The 22,720-nt window shown below is 45.4% G+C and overlaps 1 protein-coding gene across 10 annotated transcripts in view; it reads left to right on the plus strand.

Moving 5' to 3' along the window:
• Nucleotides 1–22,720, plus strand: part of CADPS (calcium dependent secretion activator) — a 447,566-nt gene that overhangs the window by 373,345 nt on the left and 51,501 nt on the right. For all 10 annotated transcript variants that reach the window (XM_059663078.1, XM_059663082.1, XM_059663077.1 and 7 more), the window contains 2 exons: nucleotides 5,696–5,770; nucleotides 6,649–6,732. In XM_059663078.1, coding sequence (XP_059519061.1) covers nucleotides 5,696–5,770; nucleotides 6,649–6,732 — 159 coding nt within the window. The remainder of the gene's footprint in view (nucleotides 1–5,695; nucleotides 5,771–6,648; nucleotides 6,733–22,720) is intronic.

The raw sequence follows: 22,720 nt of genomic DNA on the forward strand, positions 1-22,720 counted from the left end.
AATTTTTTACTAAATTATATTTGCTCCTCATTCGTTATTTATTTTTCTCTTTCGGCACCTTCCATTTTTAAATGTGGGTTGGTGGTATTCTCTTCCTGGCAAGATCATCTTTAAGCTTCTTTCCCCCCAGACCAGCTTCCTCCGCCACGTTGGTGAGCCTCTGCCCCTGACTGACTTTCTGGTCGGGGACCTTTCCCCAGGGTTATGGTCTAGGCTTTGGGTCACATGGAAGGGGTTCTCTCTGCCGGTTCCCTTTGCTGCAGGCGAGCAATCTGGAGCAGCGGATCTAACTTCAGTGCATCAGGCTAATCAGAGAGCTTCCCAAACCCAGATTGTTGGGTCTCACCCCGAGAGTTCCCAATAGGTCTGGGGTGTGGTCCAAGAGTTTGCATGTCTAACAGATCCCCTGGTGATACTGATGCCACTGGCTGGTCTAGAGACCACACCCTAAGAACCACTGGTCTGGAGGTTCAGTAACCAAACCTGAGTGGAGAAGGGCTCCGGCAGGAAGGTCAGCGTCCTGGGGAAGGCTCGGGCTGGGGACAGCCTCCTGGTTGGGGGTCTCACCCGGGCTGTGCTGCCCATCAGAGCTGTCGAGTGGCTAGCCTCTTTGGCCCTCGGTTTCTTCATCTGTAAAATGATAGCACTATTCCAGTTCTATTCAGGCTGCTTTTGGCTGCAGAATCAGTTCTTCAGACCTTACTGGGGGGGGGGAAAGGGGAGGGGGGAAGCATGTGAAAGGAATAAATTTTCTGGATGCAGTGGGGGCATCACCCACTCACATTTCACTGGGCGACTCTGAACCATCTCTTGGGCTTCACAGAGCCCAGTTTAAAAAACCTGTCTTGGATGGTCTCTAAGAATCGTGAGTGACTTCCAGAATCCTTCTCCTCCTGAATTTTTCTCTCTTTGGAGCTTTATTTTTTAAAAAATGAGATATAATTCACATACCATAAAATTCGCTCTTAAAGTATACAATTCAGTAGCATTTAGTATATTCACAAAATTGTGCAACCATCACCACAGTCAGTTGCAGGACATTCCTATCACCCTAAAAAGAAACCTGGACCCATTAGTATAATTCCCCAACCCTCCCTCCCCAGCCCCAGGTAACCGGCACTCTACTTCTGTTAATAAGGACTTGCCTATTTGAGCATTTCATATAAATGGAATATACTAACATGTGGCATTTGTTCCTTCTTTCACCTGGCAGAATGTTAAGATTTATACATGTTGTTCCAGGAAATTTATGGAGCCATTTCCCATACTTTCACATACAATTTCAAGGGACCCGGGAAGTTTGTCAGGCCAAACTAAAGACCCCGTTGAAAATATGTGATAGGAAATAAGTCCTCTGAGGGACCTTGCTCTGTGGCTGTGACCTTGAGTAGAACTTCAGTGAGAAGTTTCATGCAAATGGTCCCTCGTCAACTCTTCCCATCTTCTAGAATGGGGACATTTATCTTCAAAGTAAAACTGAACAGTTAGAACGACATTGGCCAAAGGTGATGACTGGGAACATCCTGAAATTGGGAGAATAGATGAAAGTTTAATTTTTTTTGAGTTTTCACTTTGTGAGTATCTGATATTGAACTCCTATTATAGATCTAGTTACCGATGCCTGTTTCCACCTGGATTCCAATGCCCTCAAGGAGTTTTAGAATAGATTCTCCAGTTTTAAGTCACTTCTTGAATTTCATCACTGGGGTAAAGTAGCATCTAAAGGCAGCTGTTGAAACATTTGTTAACCATCCTTTTCCATCTTAAATATTTATTTTTTCATTAAAATTTGCAAAGCACCAATAGAGAGGAAATTGTATATTAAATACTTTCTCACTTGGTCTAGAGTGTTTTCATCTCATTTCCAAGGTCAGATGGTCTTAACAGAAAGACAACATACACACAATCTGTTCCATGACAAGGCAAAATGTGCAGCACTGGGAGTCAAGTGGAATGATTTTCCCAGTGTGATTGTGAATTTGCAGCAACTTAGCTCATTAGAAGCAAAAGTAAACTTCCCAAACTTTCCATGCCATTGAAGATTAGTAGTTTCCTTGCTATATCATGATCTAGGGCCCCAGAATATAATTTATTATTATTATTGTAATTATTATTATTAATTATTATTATCAAGCCAATCCAAGAAGGCCAGCAGAAGGGACTGAAAAAATGCAAAAATAAGAAAGAGCGCTCTTTGTACCCAAATTGGATAATTCATCTGACTGCAAAAAATGTTGTGATAAGATAATCTAGTGGGGGTGGGGAGGGATGGCAATTAAACAATACCTGGTAGTATTTATACTCCTTCCTTGAGTGTCACATCTGCATGGAGCAATTACTCTCCTGAGAAAGAGCAGAGAAAAGGCAGAGTACTCACTGATGCTCCAGAAAAGTCAATCAAATAAGTCTTGGAAGAAACTGATAAAAGAAATCCATGTATTTGGTAATTACTTGTATAAGAATGAAGGTTACTTAGATAAATACCCCTTTGCTACATAATAAGCAAAATAGATGTTACCCTGCTCTACTATCCCTCCAAAGTGGGTTTTATTTCATTGAGATTATAATTGACATACAACAAAGTATGTAGGTTTTAGATGAGTTTACAGAAATACACACATGTAACTACCATGCTAATCATTGGGTACGGCAGCAGTAATATTGCCTTGTAGCACTTCTAAGTTTCCAAAGCATGTGCCCATGCATTGTTTCATTACTTTGTAGTGATTTCTATATTCACAACAGGGATAATTCTAGCCCCATTGAGGAAATAGACAGACAGAAATGACATACTCAAGTTTCCTCTAGAAGTAAGAAGCAGAATAAACATATCAAAACATTTTTATAGCCCTAGCTGGTTGGGCTCAGTGGATAGAGCGTTGGCCTGCAGACTGAAGGGTCCAGGGTTCAATTCCAGTCAAGGGCACATGCCCGGGTTGTGGGCTTGGTCCCCAGTGTGGGGCATTCAGGAGGCAGCCAATCAATGATTCTGTCTCATCATTGATGTTTCTATCTCTCTCTCCCTCTCCCTTCCTCTCTGAAATCAATAAAAATATATATATTTTTTAGAAAACCCACTTTTTTATAAGCAGAATAAAAGAAATGTGGACAGCAGTGGTGACAATACTCGTATATTCATAGATAGCGAAAGGGAGAGACAGTGGGAGTACCTGGGAGGAGTCAGGGCCAACTTTGGCATGGAAAACGGGAGAGCAAGGAGAGGTTCCCACAAACCACCGTGTCTCCATATACTTCCGTCTGGATTCCTTAGAGGAGGGAAGAGAAAGCTTGTTTGTCTTTCAGGAAAGACACTGTTAACTCCTCAGGACAGATCGTGCCTGGATCTTTCGTGAGTGATGCATAGAGAACATGCTCTTGGCTCTGCTTGCCATTTCAGCGAAGTTTTCTGAGAGAATGTTTCTGTTCTCAATGATGTTCTTTGGTTGTTTAGAAGCTTCTCATTTAATATTTCATATTATATTATTTTTACCTACAGCTAACTTTTCTGAGTTAAATCTCATCATTAATGTCATAAATGTGAATCACTTATAGCGATCCAAAGAGAATCTAGGAGGCGCAGTCACGTGAGGGCAGGTGAGGGTGTGACTCAGGATCTTATCACAAGACCTAAAAATGAGTTGGGAGCCCTGTCAACATTCCTGGGGTCCTTTGTTTTGACATCTTTCTGTGTTTTAGCACTGAACTCTGCAGATAGTGTTTGCATTTAGCCCCAGGTTTCTGCCACTTCCTAGTAAATTCTTTCGTGAAGTTAGCAGCAGAGCCAACGTGGGTTCTATTTACCAGGACTGTGCAACACGCACCATTTGCTTTTTCTCTCTCTCTCTAGTCAACTAAAAGGCAAGTAAAATGAGATGACTGAGCAATAAGACCATCCCCCCCTACCCTTGCTTTCTACTTTATGAATTTCAACAAATAATATTGGAATTGCAATTATAAGTTGACAAAATGTTTCCACATCTAGACCCTCAGTACATCTTCAAACTAGATCTATGATTCTGAGAGCAGGACTGCCAGGAAAAAAACTTGACCCTGATTTTTTAATAGCCCTGATTGGGTGGCACCTGGTTGGTGCATCGTTCTGTGCACCAAAAAGATTATAGGTTCAGTGCCAGGTCAGGGAACATACCTAGGTTGTAGGTTCAATCCCCAGCCATCCCATGTGGGTTTATATCCGAGGCAAGCAATCAATCTTTTTTCTCCTGATCTCTCTCTCTCTCCTGTCCTCTCTCTCTCTCTCTGGAATCAATAAAAACATATCCTTGAGTGAGGATAAATAAATAAATAGTAATAATGAAACTGACCTGCTAAATATCTTTACACAGGGTGTGCCTCATTCCCATTACAAAATCATCAATAATTTATACTGGCTTCTCCCCTGTCCCATTGACCCTAGGTAGTAGTAATATCTGTTGTGTGTGTTTTTTTAGGTTTTTTGTTGTTGTTGTTGTTTTTTACAGATGAAGAAACCGAACTATATTTTCTTAGGCAACATAACTAACCAACTTTGCACTGGGGTTTTGTCTAGGTCTTCCAGTTACAAATAAAATCCCACTCTGACTTGAAATGAATTAACCTCATTCCCATCCCTTTGCTCCCTTTCAATACTGCTGATCGCCAGTTATCAGAATATCAAACCACATTAATATGGCTTATGATTTCCGCATGTTTTCATAGCTTTCTGGATGGTTTGTTTAATTTTTCTTGTCTCATGTGCCCTATTGTCCTAATTTTCATTTGCATTGTTCCCTTTTCTTTCGATTCCTAATTACTCCTCCCTCTGAAAGTTTGCTAACGAGTGGGTAAGTGCATTTTCTTTCTGGAGAGCCGTGCTTGGCATTGTTGTTTTCCATTGAGGAAATGTGGAATAACTCAATGGATATTGAGATGCTCTAATAAATGTCAAGGAGCTGGCATACAGTGCTTTCTGTTGAAATCGCGTTTTCTTTCCTCCTGGCGTGTGCAGCAGATTTTGTTTGTGTGGGGTTTGTTTTTGCATTACTATTTAAATGTAATAACCGACAGCAGCAGTTAGAGAATTTGAAAAACTTAGTAGCAGTCTCATTAGTGCTCTAAGCCTGGGTCTGCTTGCCCATCGTGGAGAAGATGAGTGGCAGCCACCAGGGTTGAGAAAGAGGCCCTGCCCGGGCGCTGAGTCAACACGCTGAGATGGAATGAGGGGCGCTGAGGCATTCACCCCAAAGAGCCAAAGGTCTTAGAACAGTTTTTGCAAAATCACGCACAATGTACTGGTCAAATTCCCTTTGGAAGGGTGTACTTCCTAAGCCACAGCTCCCAGCAGTTTCCCAAAGATAATTTTCGTCCCTGTATTAAGTTGTTGTGGTATCGTGCTTTGTCCGACCCAGATCAACACGCTGCTGGGCTGTGAAGCCGCCCATGCCAGCTTTTGTAAACCCCTGTGTGTCTCGTCACATATCAAAGCAATTGAACGCTTTGGGTGAGGAGCAAGGTGCCTGATAATTTTTTTTTAAGAGCTTCGAATCTCTCCTCATCAAAGACACAGAGTCAGAATCTTGCAGCTGCTTCCAGGACTGTGGGGAGGGATGGGGTGGGCAGGCCAGGCTTTAGGTATAAATTGCGTTGTCTAAAAATTACCGACGGATGCCATGCCATCACCTCCCAAACATGCTAATATTTGTCTTTCTGTGTTCTTCAGCATCAATACCATTCAAAAATAGACGAACTAATTGAAGAAACTGTTAAAGAAATGATAACACTCTTGGTGGCAAAGGTAATCTTCCATTTCAGGTGAAATGTTTCGTTGTGAGCATTGCTTTGTCATGTCTGCCTTCCCATTAAAATGTCACACGTCAAAAAGTTGAGCCGGGCACTTCTGTTTCTCAGGAAACAGGATTGCGCCTCACCCAGCCGCAGTGCCGAGCGATTTTTCCGATGATTGCGAGCCGAGTGAGGATGAAGCGATGAAGTGGCATATGTTAACTTAATAAGAATTTGTCCCCAAACGCTGCACTAGGTTATGCAGGAAATGTTTGTTTTGTTTTTCAGCATTGACAAAGTTAGGTTTTTAAATACAGAAAGTTAAACGGTAATAAGGAATTCTGCCATCGTAGGCACCCCCTTCCCCCTAGTTTCACATGCAGTGAGAGTCATAATAAAGCAGAAAAGTCAGATAAAGCTATTTCAGTCACCCTCATGAATTCTAGAATTTTAACTAAGTAATGTTGAATGGGAAGACATTTATATTTGCCAGTGCTAAACTTCTGTTTCCCCCAAATTACTGATAAAATACAAATAAAAATAGATTGGATTAAATGTAGTGCTAATATGTAACATAAAGACGGCTTTGCGCAGTTTGGGATTTTGAAAAGTGCATTTAATATTATCGCATGCTATATGCAACGCAATAATATTTTGTCACTTTGCACTTCTGGAGCACTCTCTATTTGCAATCACATAATAATGAAGAGAAAGCCGGATAAGTCAAATATTTCTGTGTCGAGGCGTCTACTCCTCTCCCCGCAGGCTGCGATCACGTAATAGAAGGCGAACGTGAGCAGAGGCTCCGTGCTGGTTGGAAATGTTGCTCTTTATCGTGAGCAGTTCTCCTCTGGAACACTAATTCTTTTTTCTCTTTTGCGGTTTTTCTAGTTCGTTACTATCTTGGAAGGAGTGTTGGCAAAATTATCCAGATATGACGAAGGGACCTTGTTTTCTTCTTTCTTGTCATTCACCGTAAGTACAGAGGTCTACATCGTTTTCCTAAGGAAATGTGGATGCTTCAGATGGGTAAAACAAGCTGGCAAATGTCAGGAAGCTGACAGGAGGAGGGTGCTGCTGTGGCATTTGGTTTGGATTGTGTGTGTGTGTTAATTTCCATCACCCATCAGCGTCCGCTGATAACACCGGGAGAAGGAGCAGGGCACTTCACAGCAGCCGCCACACTGCTGCTGTTTCATTTGTGAATATCCACTATGTGCACACTTGTATGCCTCTATATATTTGTATCCAAGGAGAGTTGGCGGACTGAGCCTACCTTAGCTTCTTAGGTGAAAACACTTCCCGTTTCTGAGCTACCATTTCCTCGTCTGTGAATTAATTTTAGGGGTTGCAAATGGAGACCTACGGGTCAGAGAGAGCTTGGAAATATGTTTTATTTGGTCCTCGCCGTGTTGGGTACACTTTCCTTAACTGAATTAGTTTCCCGCATTTAAAAATCAGAAGAATTCACAGAGAAGCCTGAATCCCAGGACTCTATGAAGTGACGGCCGGCAGCTTTATGAAGGCCTGTCTGTGGGCACAGCAGCCGTCTGCAGGGCTCAGTCACAGGGTCTCAGTCCAGCCGTTTTCACCAGCTTCCTCGAGCCCCCTCCGGGCTGTCCTGCTCATTCATAGGCCTGCCGGGGCTGGGGGACACTTGAGTTTACACCCCTGGCACCCATGATCGAGTCTGTACAAATCCGAGAGGCTCTAAGTCTGTGCCAGAATTGGGCATGGCCATAGAAGTTAGTAAGGTGGTGGGCAGGGGCCAGCCTAATTCTCTGGAGGTAAGCGGGGCGGGTGGCTGTCAGCGGACTGCGCTGGGGCCTGTTCTCCTTCCCTTGCTGTGCTAGGCAGGCACTGCAGCTGCAGGCCTCCTTGCCATCTCTGATGGCAGGGGTCTTGCTGGCTCTGGGACCAGCTGTTATCCTCTGACAATGCCATAGGAAAGGCCGTATAGGACCCACTATCTGAGACTTTATTTATGAAGAATTTCCTAAAAGGGCCTTGAATGCCAAGGCAAGGCCCAGCACGGGACAGAGGGTAGCACATCATCATCTTTGGAATCCAACAAAATCGGGTTCAAATCCCATTACCAGTACTAACCAGCTGTGTGATCTGGAGTAGGTGTCTCATCCTTCCTGAGCCTCATCCTCTCTGAGGTTTGTTTTAGTTTTGGTTTTGGTTTTAGGGAGGTGTGCTATTGTATCATTTTGCTGTGTGTGTGTGTGTGTGTGTGTTAATTGCAGTTAATACCAATATTGTGTGGAAGTAGGGAGTAAATAACTTCTTCCACAATGAGCTTCTTTGAGGATAATAATATAAGTGAAAGAGCTTAGCATAGTCCTAGCACACAGTAGGTCTCAAAAATAGCAACTATTATTAATAAAAGATATCAAATATGTTTATTATATACCACAGACATACATACACACAAGTTCTTTCCAAACATGCCCTTCGTTGGCCTTTCCCTAACCCATACATTAGATTTCATGGGAGTTAAAGGAAATGTAGACAGAAGACATCTAAAACAGTTCTAGACAGCATCCACCCTTCTGCATGCCCATCTTGATTTGATATGCAGCTCTGACCTTCCAAGGTGTGAGAATTGAACTCAATCCCAGAAAGCGTGATGACCCCAGTCCCAGGAATTTATTGGCAAAGGCGGGGTGGGAAGAGAGTGGTGACAAAAGGAATTGTATCTGACTTCACTCTGTAGAACTACCCATAATGTGTCACAGCCGAAAGAAAACCTACCCAACCCACTCCTTTGACAACAAAGAAACCAAGGCCCAGAGAGGGGGAGCACTTTGTCTAAGGTCACACAGCAATGGGCAGCATGGGAACAGGAACCCAGGTTTCTGCCAGCTTCCCCCCCCCCCCCCCCCACCGAACAGCTTCCTGAAGAGAGTGGGATTCAGCTGGCACTTGCCTGGCACTAGAAGGCAGATGGGCAACTGAGTGGGGAAGATGCATGAGGAAGGATTCAGGGCTCACGAGTGGGAAAGAGTAGATAATCTTTCATGCCTCGGTGAAGTCATGGAAATGGTGAAAAGAGGCAGAATGAAAGGCAGCACTTCTGGAAGATGTTCCCCTGACTCCCACGGGAGACATCACTTTCTCGGAGCCTTTATTTTGAGCGATGGTTTTGACTGCACCCGCCTTGACCCCGAAAGCTCCTCTGCCGCTCCCTGGGCAGCATCCCATCCACCAGAGGCCCCTCCCGAGTGACGGCCTTCGCACGAGGACCAATAAAATATGGTCCCGTGGCAGTGATACCACTGGGCCTGGCAGGGAGATTCTCACGGGAGCGTTTGAAACAAAGAAGACCTCGCTGAACTTGCAGGAGTGTCCCAGCCAGAATTGTCACCCTCTCCTCTCCCTTTTCTGAGGCATGTTGCAGCCACAGGGCCTGCCTCCTGGGGGCCCCGCCACTGCAGAACCGGCCCTGCCTGTGCTGGCTGTACCTGCCCTTCCTCCGTGACTCTTCTCCCACACACGTGGCCACCCCCAGGCCAGAGGCACCCACTTATCGTTCGCAGCGCGTGTTCTCATCTCCTGTGGATTCCCGTGTTGGAGACCGAGCTGTGCTTAGAGGCGGCAGGAACGTCTCCGCGCGTGGATTCTGAGCTCCTGCCGAAATCTGAGAGGCCCCTGGAGCCTTCTGCAGCCCAGCCGCCCTGATTCCCGGGAGGAGTGCAGGGGACAGGGAGCAGGGCAACGGGTGTCGTGGGAAGAGCCATCGAGGCCCAGAGAGCCAGGAGTCCTGGGCCCGGACAAAGGCGGAGCCAGAGGGTGCCACCCTGGCAGGACCCCCTCCCTGGCTCCCACTTCAATCCGCTCTGCAAGTATTACTGCGCACTTACCACGTCCCCACCCCAGCGGGGCTGCCAAGGATGAGCCATGTGCTCTGCCCCCCAGAAAGCTGACAAGTATCGACAAATATGCCACCCTTTCCCCCTCTTTCTCCCGCCGAGCGCCTCCTTTCCTGGGCTTGGTTTCGTGGTCCAAGCCAGACATTTTGGAAACTGCAGTGGCACAGAGCAGGCAGGAATATTTATTTCTCATCTCCATCTGCATTGCTTCCTCTCTTGGAGAGGAGCTGGGGGGAGGAGGGGAGGAGATGGGGCTTCTGGTGCCAGCCCCGCGCCCAGGCGCCCGCCCCTCCTCCCTCCCGGCTCCGTCGGCAGCGGCAGCAGCCCGGCATTTAGGGAGGCAGGCGCCTTTGGAACTTGGGAAAGATCAGCCCAGTTGGAAGTCGCAATTAGCAACTATCCGCCCATTTCCCCTGCCTGCAAGATGTGCTTTTGTGTGGGCTGCCTGCCTGCAGGAGTCCTGTCTGTAGGTAGCTTCACGCTGTTCTTTTAGGAGGCCAGCAAGGAGGACGAGCAGGTGCCAGGGGCCCTCTCCCAGCGAGTTCACGTCCTTTGCAGGGCGTCTCCAGGCCTTAGCGAATATGCTGGTTCGCTCGCTCATTCGTTAATTCATTCACTTGTTCACCCACCCGGCATGTTGACTGAGCACCTCTGCGTCAGGCATCGTGCCAGGAGCCGGGGACACATGTTCTCTGTCCTTCTGGAGCTTACACTCGGGAAAGGAGACAGACAGTAAGAAAGGAAAGAAAACTGTAGAATAGGGAAAGTGCTGACACCACATACTGGAAAGAGAGGGAGAAAGAGACGGAAGGTCGGGGATGGTGTCAATTCAGCTAGGATGGTGGTGGATGTGGGCACTGAGCTGAAAGGTATAGGGCAGCAGTGGGAAAGGGGTGGCCTTGGGTAAAGAAGAGGAGCATCTTCTGGACAGAATGCCTGCAAATGGCTTCGAGGCAGGGAGGCAGGCGGGACTTTTCTAGATACTATGGCGGTAAGAGAAACAGGATTTGGGGTTGAGCTCAATGGAGGTGGGCCAACGTGGAAGCAGGGAGCTGTGATGCCCGAGGAGCTGGCTGCACGAATGAGTCCTGAGAGTCAGTGGGCACAGTAATGAGCCCCTGAGTGGGGAGGCCTGGGAACCCCAGCTCCGCCCTCACCAGGGAGCTCTATGACCTGGGCAAGGAGACCCAGGCTGGGCAGTCTTGTTCTGTGGTGTGACATCGAGATGCCTGCACAGAAGTAGTCCAGGCTGCTGTACTGTGTACTGTGGTACTGTGGTGTACTGTGATGCCAGTGGTATGAGATGAATTCCAGAGTCTGAAATAGCTACGAGAGCTTAAGCGCTTGTTAAGTGCCTGGCACAGGGCTAGATGCTTTCAATAGATTTTCCTCGTGAATCCCCTGAACAATGCCATTCTAGAACAGTCTTCCACAGAGGATCAAACTGAGGCTCAGAGAGGGGAAGCCCTCCAGCTTAACTGGCATCTGCCCTTCCTTCCCAACACTGCAGCCTCCAAGGAGGAGTGAAGATGTGGGAGGAGCCCTCCCCCCAACAGAACAATTACATCAACTCCTCTGAAGCCCCCTAGAGTTCACCCAAGATCCCCCATCCACAAAATTCATTTGAGGTGGTCATACTATAACATGGAAGCCCCTTGGGACAGGATCCAGAACGTCCACTTTAGAGATGTCAGGGACCAAACCCCATTATATGTCCAATCTGCTAAGTCTCAACTTACCCTCATTCATACTTTATCCCTTTTTCAAGCATTTTTTTTCCACTTAGAAACAAAACAAAGTAGATGTGCTTCTTCTTGCTAGAATCCACAAAGGGCTGGGGTTAGCATAGATCCACCAGCAGCCTGGACTGCTTCTGTGCAGGCGTCTCGATGTCACACCACAGAACAAGGTCCAAGCCAGAACTGGACCAAGGAAATGCGCTTCTGTCCACAGAACATTTTGGTTGGGAAGCAGTTCAGATTTCAGTGTGGGTGAGTGTTCACAATAGTGTGTTAGTGTTGCCTTCAGTGGCATTCCACTTTTGCTTTGGGTTTGGGGAATTCCCTGCCTGGGAGAGATGGCTGTTTGCACGGTGGGCTGGTGATGGTGGGGCAGACAGAGAGGGCTTGGGCCACCCTCAGAGGGTACCATCATCCAGTGATCAGATGCTGAATTCCTGGAGATGCCAATCTGTTGGTCTCTATATTTTAGAGTGGAGATAAAGCTGTGGTCGTAATAGCTGATGTTTATTGAACACATACTATGTGACAGGAACTGTGCTTAGTGATTTACTTTCTCATCGGATCCTCACTTTCACCCGATGCAGTAGACACACTATCCCCATTTTACAGATGAGGGAAGTTGAAGAAGGTATGCAAAGTCACACAGCTACTAAGACTCCACCATAGAGTCTCCTGTATTATCATCAGAATGTTATTCCCATAGAAGCCCAGACACCCATAAGTGAAGTCAGTTAGTGACTCTTCCAGGAGACAAATTGATATCATTCTTAAAAGAAAGTCATCATTTTTCATATCTGACCAGAAAAAAATTATGAATAATTTAGCAACCAGCTAGTCAGTTTGCAATAACACTGAAGGAATAGACATTCAAAATTTCCTACTTCCTTTGTGGCTTTCCAGATAATCTTTAGTTTCATGTTAATTATTCATTCAACACATGTTTATTGAGTGTCTATTTTGTGCTAGGCACTGGGGGCTTAGCAATGGATGAGGGACAGTGTTTCTTATTGTATATTCCATGAGGGAGATCTATTCTCAACAAGTAGTTTACAAGCAAGGCAATTATTCAAAGAAGGAGCCGATGCAATGGGACCATATCCAAAAGGGACCCAACCTCATGTGGGAAGCCATGAAGAAATTGACTGACATTTGAGCTGAGATCTAATACATAAGAAAAATTCCACCTGGTAAAGAAGAGAACAAAGAGGTTTCCAAGGCACAAAGACTTAGAGAAGAAAGAGAAAGTGAAGTACATTCTGAGGACTGGAAGTTCATTGTTATTTGGGGAAAGGTCAGGTCAAAGGAAAAAATGACAGGGATGGGGTTACAGAGCTAGTCAGGGGACTGATCATAAAGGAGCTTGCCCATGGTGATGGGATTTAAGGGTTTACACAAAGCCATTATCAAAATTGATTCAGCTGGAGAAGCTAAGAGAGGTCACAGAGAGACAGGCTACCTGTTATAAGTTGGTGTTGGGTCTATGGTCTTCCCTGATTTTGAAGCCTTGAGCCACCATTGGAAGGCAAAGCTTATTTTGTCTAATGTATTTTGTCCACATAGACCAACAAAGAACTGTGCCAGACTATAAAGCACTGATCCTCCCAACTTCTTCCATCAGCCACTCCCCAATGTTGCAGAATTAGACATCGACTTTGGGGTCTATGACAGATAATTTTGTCACCTAGTGGGACATCATCCTCATTTCCATGACATGCCTTGAAAATACAGTTGACAATTAACATACCTGCTGTCCAAAGTAACCCTTGGGAAGCTTTTCAGAAGGAAGAAATAAGGATCCAAAGTTAACCATTTCCCTTAATATTCTTTGGTAGACAGATGTTTATCACTCAAAGTGAACATAAGACAAACACAGTATTTTCTTCAGACTAGGAGGTGCAAGCAACCAGGTCACAGAAATGCCAGCTATGGAAGAAGTACCTCATGAATACGTATGTGGCTTCAAATATGAAATAATTGTTCTGAAGTAAAAAGTTAGAGATTTTGACCTGACCTCTCAGCCCAGGCAGTGAGAAGCTCATCACCAGAAAGTCAGAGGGAGCCATGTGACTATGAAGCGCAGACTAAGAGAAATGTGGGCAAGTAATTGACCATTTGTGAGTCTCGGTTTCTTCATCTGAAAAGTGGGAATGCTGGTGCCTACTTCAGAGAGCTGATGGGACAAATAGAAATAAAGCGAGCAGTAGGCCTTGCATGGTACCTGACATATTGTTCACATGGACCAAAAAAGTGCTGTGCCCTACAAATAGCCATTATAACCGTACCTTCCACTTAAACCTGTGAGAAGGTTGAAATGGCCCTAGTGACTTTCACCAACAGTTTTCTCACCTGTTCAGTCCTTAGCATTGCAATCATTCCTCCTAAGCAACCCAAATTATTATCTATAACAGGACCAACCAAAACTCTCATAACTTCTATTTCAGCACATTTGACACTCAAAACTTTGATTCATCAAAGGTATCTTCCATTAAGCATAGTGTATTTTTAGCATTTCATTTTATTTTAATTCTTCAAGAACTTTTCAGTCATACATGGTCTCTAGATTATCTCTCTATTAATCCAAATATTTCCTTAACCAGAATTCAATAACCCATTCTCCAAGCATATTTTGGATTGAATCAGATTTATCTCAATGTACTTGTTTGTTCAGTTCTGCCCTTATTAGAGTATAACCTTGAACATATTAATTAACTGCTGACCTCAGTTTACTGACCTATACAATGGGAATAATAATATGACCTATATTATATGGTCTTGTTAGAGTTATATACCTGGGATGGAATAAGCATTCACTACGTGTTAGGTATGGCTTTTATTGTGGTTATTACTGTGGTTATGTCACCAAGTACTGAGGATAAGAATGTGTTACTCAATCAGCCACCATGGTGTAAATGAGTCCTGCATGTACATTATTGAGCTAGAGTTGTAGATATGGAAAGATATAAAAAAGAAAAGGCCCTATCTTTGTTACCTGAAAGTTACTGTCTAAAGTGCATGCACAGAAGTGACTTGAGATTTTTGTGGCCCAGTGTTTCCAGTGATGCGCTGGAAGACTGTGCGCTCACTTCCGACTGCTGTGGAGAGTCAGTTCTCCACACCTCCCCCGCTCCCCAGTTAGTGATGTCACATGGGTAGCTTGAAACGGACCATTTGCACCAGTGAATAGGCAAACACTACCAGCCAGGGAGGACGTCTCTTCCCCTCTTCTTCTCCTTTCTTTTCCTTCTCCAGAACCTTTTTATTAGTACATCACTGAGTGTTTTCCAAGCATAAGGTAGGTACCACATGGCACCTGGGAAGATATCAGATGCCACAAAAACTCAGCATTAAAATACTCCAATCACACTGTGAGAGGGTTATTCCCTTTATAATTTTATTTTTATTCTTATCCTTACATTAAAAAGAAAGTTTCCATTGGGTGCTTATTTGTCTCTTTCACTTTTCTAATATGTCAAATCTTCATGTGTAAGAGAGAGAGAGAGAGAGAGAGAGAGAGAGAAAGAGAGAGAAAGAGAGAGAGAGAGCATAGACCTTGGGCTCCACACCCTTAGCAGGCAACCTTGTCTACCTAGAATGTAATAACTTTATTTTACTTATATTGTGTTTATTTTACTTTCTTTTATTGAATGTGATAGTGGTTTTCATGTGTGGCAGTGATATAACATTTCCTTTTATAATTAAGTGTTTTTAAATTGAACCAATTTAAAGAAGAATATTAAGAAAATGAGTAAATATAGTATAGATGGCATACAGGCAACAGCGAAAATCAGAAAGGTGGTGTGCATGCCAGAGACTTGGGAAGCTGTGATACATTCTGACCACCCCATTTTCCAGTCATGTAAACTGAGACCAGAGAAGGAAAATGGCTTCAACATCTAGCTCAGGCGCAGAACCCAGACCTGCTATCTCTTCCATGTGTTTGTTTTCCCCACTTGATCTGAGCTGAGAGGGGGAAAGAAGTAAAAACACTCCTCTGTGTAGATTACCTAGGCCAGTGGTCAGTAAACTGAGGCTCGGCAAACCGCGGCTCACGAGCCACATGCGGCTCTTTTGGCCCCTTGAGTGTGGCTCTTCCAAAAAAATACGGACTTCTGCGCATGGGCCACGAAGTTTCAATCGCACTGTACTTGCGTGTCCGCACGTGGTATTTTGTGGAAGAGCCACACTTAAGGGGTCAAAGAGCCGCATGTGGCTCGTGAGCCACGGTTTGCCGACCACGGACCCAGCCTGACAATAAAGGACAAGAAGTTGCTGGCAGCAGGGATTAAGTTAGTTATACCCTCAAGTTCACACTGAGGCAGCCAAGCGGGGAAGGGCAGGGTATCACGGTGACAGGGGATCCCTGTGCAGAGACATCACTGTTCAGTGATGACGACACAGCCCTCGCCTGCCCGGCACCACAGCCATGCGGAGCCAGGCACACAAGTGACACCTGGCCCTTGTGCTCTGGAGCTTGTGTTCTACGGGCTCCTTCGTGTTGAGGGATGTTCAAAAGGCAAAGCAAAACCTGGAAGTGCCAGAGTGGGCAGAGGCCCCCACTTACAATCACATAAGAACAAGCCTTCCCGCCCACTTAGAGATTTTACAAAATTAAAACTCCCCATCTCTACATTGAGTTTCTTCTAAAAGGAGTGTCTGCCATGTAGACGAGTAAAAAGGCAGGACAGTGCCATTAAGAGGGCAAACCTGAAGCCCACAGACCCGTGTGTCCAGGCAGCTCCGGGATGCACCAGCTGAGGGTCTTTTAGGAAGGCGCTGCGCCTCGTTGAGCCTCGGTTTCCTCATCTGTAATGATCATCATCCTGCCCACTGTAGTGAGGGCGAATTACTTACCAATGGCTTAGCCTTGTGCCAAGCAGGTAGTAAGCATGCAGCCATTGTTAAGTCTTAGCGGCATCCACAGGGTGGGTTTGAAGGAGCCGCGAGCCTTGCAGAAATCCTTTCTGGGAAGGGAGGGTTGGGACAGAGACTCGGGAAACTGGAAGGAAAATGGTCTACTTAATCGGGCATCTGTTCGGAAGCCCCTGGGGGAAGAGAGATGAGAACATACACTTCCTGGACCCAGTCTCGGAACACAGTACCCTGAGCAACAGGAGACGTGAACAATTCTCCTGGTTAATGAGGCTGCGGCTCCTACTCGGTGCGTGGAACAGAATGCCTTTGTTTAATAGAGATCCTTTCCCTGCCGCTGGCCCCGCGCCCCAGCAGTGCCAGCAGCTCTTTGTTTAAAGGAAGGTGGGGACTTTGAGTGGAGTGGTGGGAAGGGCTGTAGGAGGCATCATTACCCTCATTACTATGATAATAGTTTAATCACGATCAATATTTATGAACATGCACAGAAGCCTTGCCATCATCCCAGCAGCCCTGCAACTCAGGGTTTCCGTGTTCTCGCCTAAGGACGCTTTCCAGGAAAGCTGGGCCCTCTCCCTCCTCCCGCTGGCCCCTCTGGAGCTCTCAGGGGTCGCAGGAGCCACTGCAGAATATCCATGGTGGTTGCATCAATAGTTACCGATGAGGTCTTACTTGTGATCGTAAGTGTGTATCCTCACCACTATAACACTTTTTGGTTTTCAAAGTACTTCCAAAGTCATCTTCAGACTTCGGTGAACTCTCTTGTGAAAAGGGTATGGCAGTAGAGGGGGCAGCATAATACAGTAGCAGGTCCTTTGAGGTCAGACCCACTTGGGTTCAAGTTCCAGCTCTACCACCTTGTAGCTGTGTTCCCTGGGGAAAACTCCTTAAGCTCTCTGAACCACATTTGCAATATGAGATGGCAAGTTCTTAGAAGAATTGAGTAAGATCGTGTAAATCAGGCATTCAATCACTGGTAAATACATTCGTATTTTTATATGTGACTATGTACCACTATTAAGTATTTCTATGTTGTCTATGAGAAAACCAAAACAATTGCTTTCCTCAGAGTCACATAGACAATACTCTGAGTGTTGAAAGTCCAGACTTGGCATCCAATACTCCCTAGTATCTGAAAAAAATTTTTAACACTCATCCCATTTAACACTGACAACCCAGGGAAACCTTATTTTAAAACATTCCAATGCCTGACTCTTACCTTTCAAATACGAATCTGAGTTTGAAAGCCAGTGGTCATGTTTCTCAGCAATGGCCATCTGATGAGCTGCCCATAGAAAATGTTGGGTGTCACAGCTCCCACATCTGTGGAAACAGGGTTTCTAAGCCCTGGCCCTTCTGAAAAGGAAACCCCGGGGAGCTGCGTGTCCACGTAGCACGTCCAGGCTGCTTCGTGGGCACGGGCTTCCCAGGTGGCGGAAATGCCGTTGGTCGTCCGCCAGCTCTGAGCACGGGTCAGCCCCTCCAGTGACGGCTCAGAGAATTCATCCCACCGCCTGGGACTCCAGATAGGCTTCCGGGGCTGTGTTTTCTGCAGCTCAGACAGTGTGGGAAGGGGCTCCCACTGTCACTGTCACTTGGCCCCAAGCAGGAGCCCCTGAGGTTTGCTCAACTGCTCACCCGCACGCACAGTCCCAGTACATCCACCCACTGGCACATTCTGTCTTCCCCGAGCAGTCGGTCCCTCGGTTGGCACTCGCAATGCATTCTTTTTTTTTTCTTTTTTTTCTTATTATTAGTTAAGGTATTACAAATGTGTCCTCATCCCCCCCATTAACCCCCAACCTCCCCCCCACACACACAAACTCATGTTCCCATCCCCCTGTTGTCCATGTCCATTGGTTTGGCTTATATACATGTATACAAGTCTTTCGGTTGATCTCTTCCCCTTACCACCCCCGCTACTTTCCTTCTGGGGAATGATAGCCTGATCGCTGTTTCTCAGTCTTTGGGTCTGTCCCTTTTCATCAGTCTATGTTGTTCTCTATAATCCACAAATGAGTGAGATCATGTGGTATTTATCTTTCTCTGACTGGCTTATTTCACTTAGCATAATGCTCTCTTCCTCCCGAGATGCACTTGAGCATCCAGATTATGTACCGAGGGAGGTGTCTGCTGGGCTTCGCTTGTGCCTTGGCAGAAGACACATCTCAGAATCCTGACTCCAGCCCAGCAGACAGCCTGGAGGCCTTGCTGCAGGATGCCCTTCCCTGGGTGTTAAACATCCTATCACTTGTTTTGTTCTTTTCTCAATAAACTTTTATGAAAGAAATATAGAGTCCGGCCTGGCTAAAAAAATGAAATAGGACAGAGGCACTTGTGATAACAGTTTTTTTAAGGACGACATCCCTCTGTCCTACCACTCTCCACCCTTAATCCCTTACCCCAGGAGGACCTGTGAAACTATTTTGTGTTTATCTTCGTTGCTCTAGGTGCTGTCCTTATGTTGATGACCCTCAATGTCATAGAGCTTTAGCCCCCGTCACCATCTTCCCCTTCTCCTCCTCCTGTTACATGGGGTAGCATTGTTCTTCGCTTTACAACGTTAAATAATTCTTCATTTCACCCACAAGATGAAGCTGCAGACACCTACGCCCTTTCCTTCCCCTGCTTTCTCCTCCAGTTGCTCTCTGGGTCTAAAATGGGAACTGAATGACCATCTCTTCATTCTATCACTAAAAATGGATTCGTGTGTATTGATTGGTGAACATCTCTTGCGTCTAGACCAGCACAGTTCAATAGGGCTTTCTGCAATGATGGAGATATTCTATAGCTGAACTGGTCAGTGCAATAGCCACCGCCACGTGTGGCTCATGAGTACCTGAAATGTGGCCAGTATCACCACAGAGTTGAATTTTTCACTGTATTTTGTTTAAATTCATAAGTTCACATAGCCCCCTGTAGCTCTTGGATTGCGCAGGGCCAGACCAAGTTTACTACGGGAAACCTGATTACCTGGAGCAGCCTGAATTTCCAGCAGACATGATAGTCATCACTGACACCTGGAAAATCCTTACTGTGCCCTGAAACCTGTTCTAGGAACTCAGTTAACAACTGCACAACTTCATGGGGAGTCCAATTCCTCCCATTTTGCAGATGAGGAAAGTGAGGCGCAGAGAAGTTAAGTAACGTGCCTGGTACGTGGTAGAGCTAGAATCTGATGGCAGGTGATCCAATGCCAGAGTCTTTGCTCTAAACCACTTCCCTCTACTGCCTCCAATCCCCACCGGAAACTCCCTGTTTTAGGAACATCCATTTCCAATTGTGTGATCATGGCTTCTTTCATGTTATTGGCCCACATGGCCCACACGATGCTTACTGTGCGTTTAGATGTAAACCCTGCCCACCCCATTTCTGCCACAAAAGGAGAACATAAACTGGAGGCTGAGGGGGGAGGTGCGCAAGCAGCAGAGGGGCAGGAGCCCAGCCACAGGAAGCTTTCTGTTCTTTGGCCTGGTGATGCCAACAAGAGTCATCTAGTGGCTCGCACGCACCGAGGGTTTGCCATGCCCCTTTATTATGTCCCTGTGCGTGTATCCTCCTCATTAATTTTTAGAACAGCTCAGCGAGGTACAGATGAGGAGGCAGCAACCAAGGGGAGCTGGAATATGAAATGAGGTGGCTCGTGAGAAACACTGAAAACAGCTCTGGCACCGAGTAACCACCGGCACATGCTGTCTATTGTAGTCCTTTCATGTCTTTGCCAAGTCTACCCACTGGCCACGCTACACTGCCTGTACCTGTGTGAATGGTCTTTATTTATCTCAAATGTTTTTTCCCTTTTACTATAGTTTTCCCCAAAGCCCCCTTTCCAGAGCTCTTATTCATGCTACAATAGTAGCAGCCTATGCTTTCCTGCTAGAGTATGGATAACCCTGCCAAGGTGGGAAGTGCTTCCTATTCCACATTCTAACCAGAACCTGTCTTGTACACCAGCCTACAGTCACAGGCATTTTTTCATTTTAGTTCCAGAAGGAATTCAGGAAAACCATCAGCCCAGCACCCTATTACACCATATAAAAGACGTGAGGCCAACGGGTTGGGCAAGTAGCAGAGGTCAGTCAACTAGTGAATTAGGGTCAGAAATGTACATTCTGTGATTCTTCCTCTACCTCACGTCTCCCACTTGAATCATGTTCTATCCAGAAGTCAGAAAGGTTCTACTGGAAAGGACCAGACAAGAAATATTCTGGCTTTAGAAGCTCCAAGGTCTCTGCCCCAGACACTCAACCTCTGCCCTGGTAGCATGAAAGCAACTATACACAAGATGTAGGTGAACGGGCATGGCTGTGTCACTGAAATGTCAATATCCTGTAATTTTCACATGTAGTGTTCTTCTGTGGATTTTCTTTCAACCACTTGAAAATGTAGAGACCATTTGTAGCTTGTGGGCCATACGATAACAGGCAGCAGGCTGGCTTTGGCCCATGGGCCATCGTTGGCTGACCCTTGTTCTAGTCGGTTAAGGATAGATGGGAGCACACTTGGCAGTCAACGCCCAGTGAACCACAAGTGCGTTAAACACTAGTAATAATATTAGCCGATGCTTCTTGAGCTCTTACTGTGTACCAGGCATTGTGTTGAGCACTTTACATGATGTCAATCCGTTTGGCCTCACAAGAAGCCTCTGAAGAAGATACTATCATACTATCTCAGTTTGAAGATGAGATTATAGAAGCCTTGGGGAAATTAAATAATGCTTCCCAAGCTCATTCAACTACAGTGGGGCCTTTACTTACGAGTTTAATTCATTCCAAGACCGAGCTTGTTAAGGAGCTCGTTAACTCAAATTACTCTGTCAACTCAATGCAAAAAATCCGCGGAGAGACAGCTGGTATCTCAAAAAACTCGTTAGTCGGGACACTCGTTAAGTCAAGGCCCCACTGTAGTAAGTGATGGCACGTAATGAAAACCAAGTACTGGCTGATCCAAAGCCCCCTGTGCGTCCCACAAAGCAGGCCCCTTCTCCCTGATCCCAGGTGCCTGGTAGATAAGAAATAGATTTAGAATTTCATTTTCAGAACATCAACAACTTGAGGTAGTGAAAGGACTCTGCACATTATAACCAGACCTGGGCGTGTATTCCACTTCACCACTTACTGGTTCACCTCTTGAGAGTTGCTTAACCTCTCTGAGCCTCAACATCCTCATGTGTGGGGCAGGGATGGTGAATTGAGTCTTCTAATGCTCAGTGCTGATTGAGTTAATTATACAGAAGTTGCCTCGCACAGTACCCCACACGCATATGCTCAATAAATATCATTAAAGATCAGGTGAAAATCAGGTTGCTCATTAATGGTGTTTTTAAAATTTATTTCTTGCTGACAGTATTACATATGTCTCCCATTTCCTCCATTTTTGCCCCCCTCCATCCAGCCCCTACCCCAGCCCAGGCCTTCCGCACACTATTACCTGTGTCCATGGCTTATGCATATATGCATATATGTTTTTTAGTTAATCTCTTCCTGTCTCCTCTACCTCCCTCCCCACTGAGATTTGTCGTTTTGTTCCATGCATCCAAGCCTCTGGACCTCTTTTGTTCATTGGATTCCACATATAAGTGAGATCATGTGATATTTGTCTTTCTCTGACTGGCTTATTTCGCTTAGCATAATGCTCTCCAGGTCCACTCATGCTGTTGCAAAGGGACCTCCTTCTTCTTTACAGCTGCAAAGTATTCCATTGTGTAGATGTACCACAGCTTTTTTATCCATTCATCTACCGTTGGGCACTTAGGCTGTTTCCAAATCTTAGCTATTGTAAATTGTGCTGCTATGAACATAGGGGTACATATATCCTTTCTGATTGGTGTTTCAGGTTTCTTAGGATATATTCCTAGAAGTGGGATTACTGGGTCAAATGGCAGTTCTAAGTTTAATTTTTTGAGGAAACTCCATACTGTTTTCCACAGTGGCTGCACCAGTCTGCATTCCCACCAGCAGTGCAAGAAGATTCCCTTTTCTCCACATCCTCACCAGCACTTATCGTTTGTTGATTTGTTGATGATAGCCATCCTGACAGGTGTGAGATAGTACCTCATTGTCATTTTGATTTGCATCTTTCAGATGATTAGTGACTTTGAGCATGTTTTCATATGTCTCTTGGCCTTCTGTATGTCCACTTTCGAAAGTGTCTTTTTAGGTCTTTTGCCTATTTTTTTATTGGATTGTTTATCTTTTTTTTGTTAAGTTGTATGAGTTCCCTGTAAATGTTGGAGGTTAAACTCTTATCAGAGATATTGTTGGCAAATATGTTCTCCCATCAGTGGGCTTTCTTGTTTTGTTGATGGTTTCTTTTGCTGTGCAGAAGCTTTTTATTTTGATGTAGTCCCATTTGTTTATTTTCTCCTTAGTTTCCATTGTCCTAGGATCCGTATCGATAAAGATATTGCTATGACATATGTCTGATATTTTGCTGCCTGTGGATTCTTCTCAGATTTTTATGGTTTCCCATCTTATG

This window comes from Myotis daubentonii, chromosome 14 (genome assembly GCF_963259705.1).
Source record: "Myotis daubentonii chromosome 14, mMyoDau2.1, whole genome shotgun sequence".
Classification (NCBI taxonomy): domain Eukaryota; kingdom Metazoa; phylum Chordata; class Mammalia; order Chiroptera; family Vespertilionidae; genus Myotis; species Myotis daubentonii.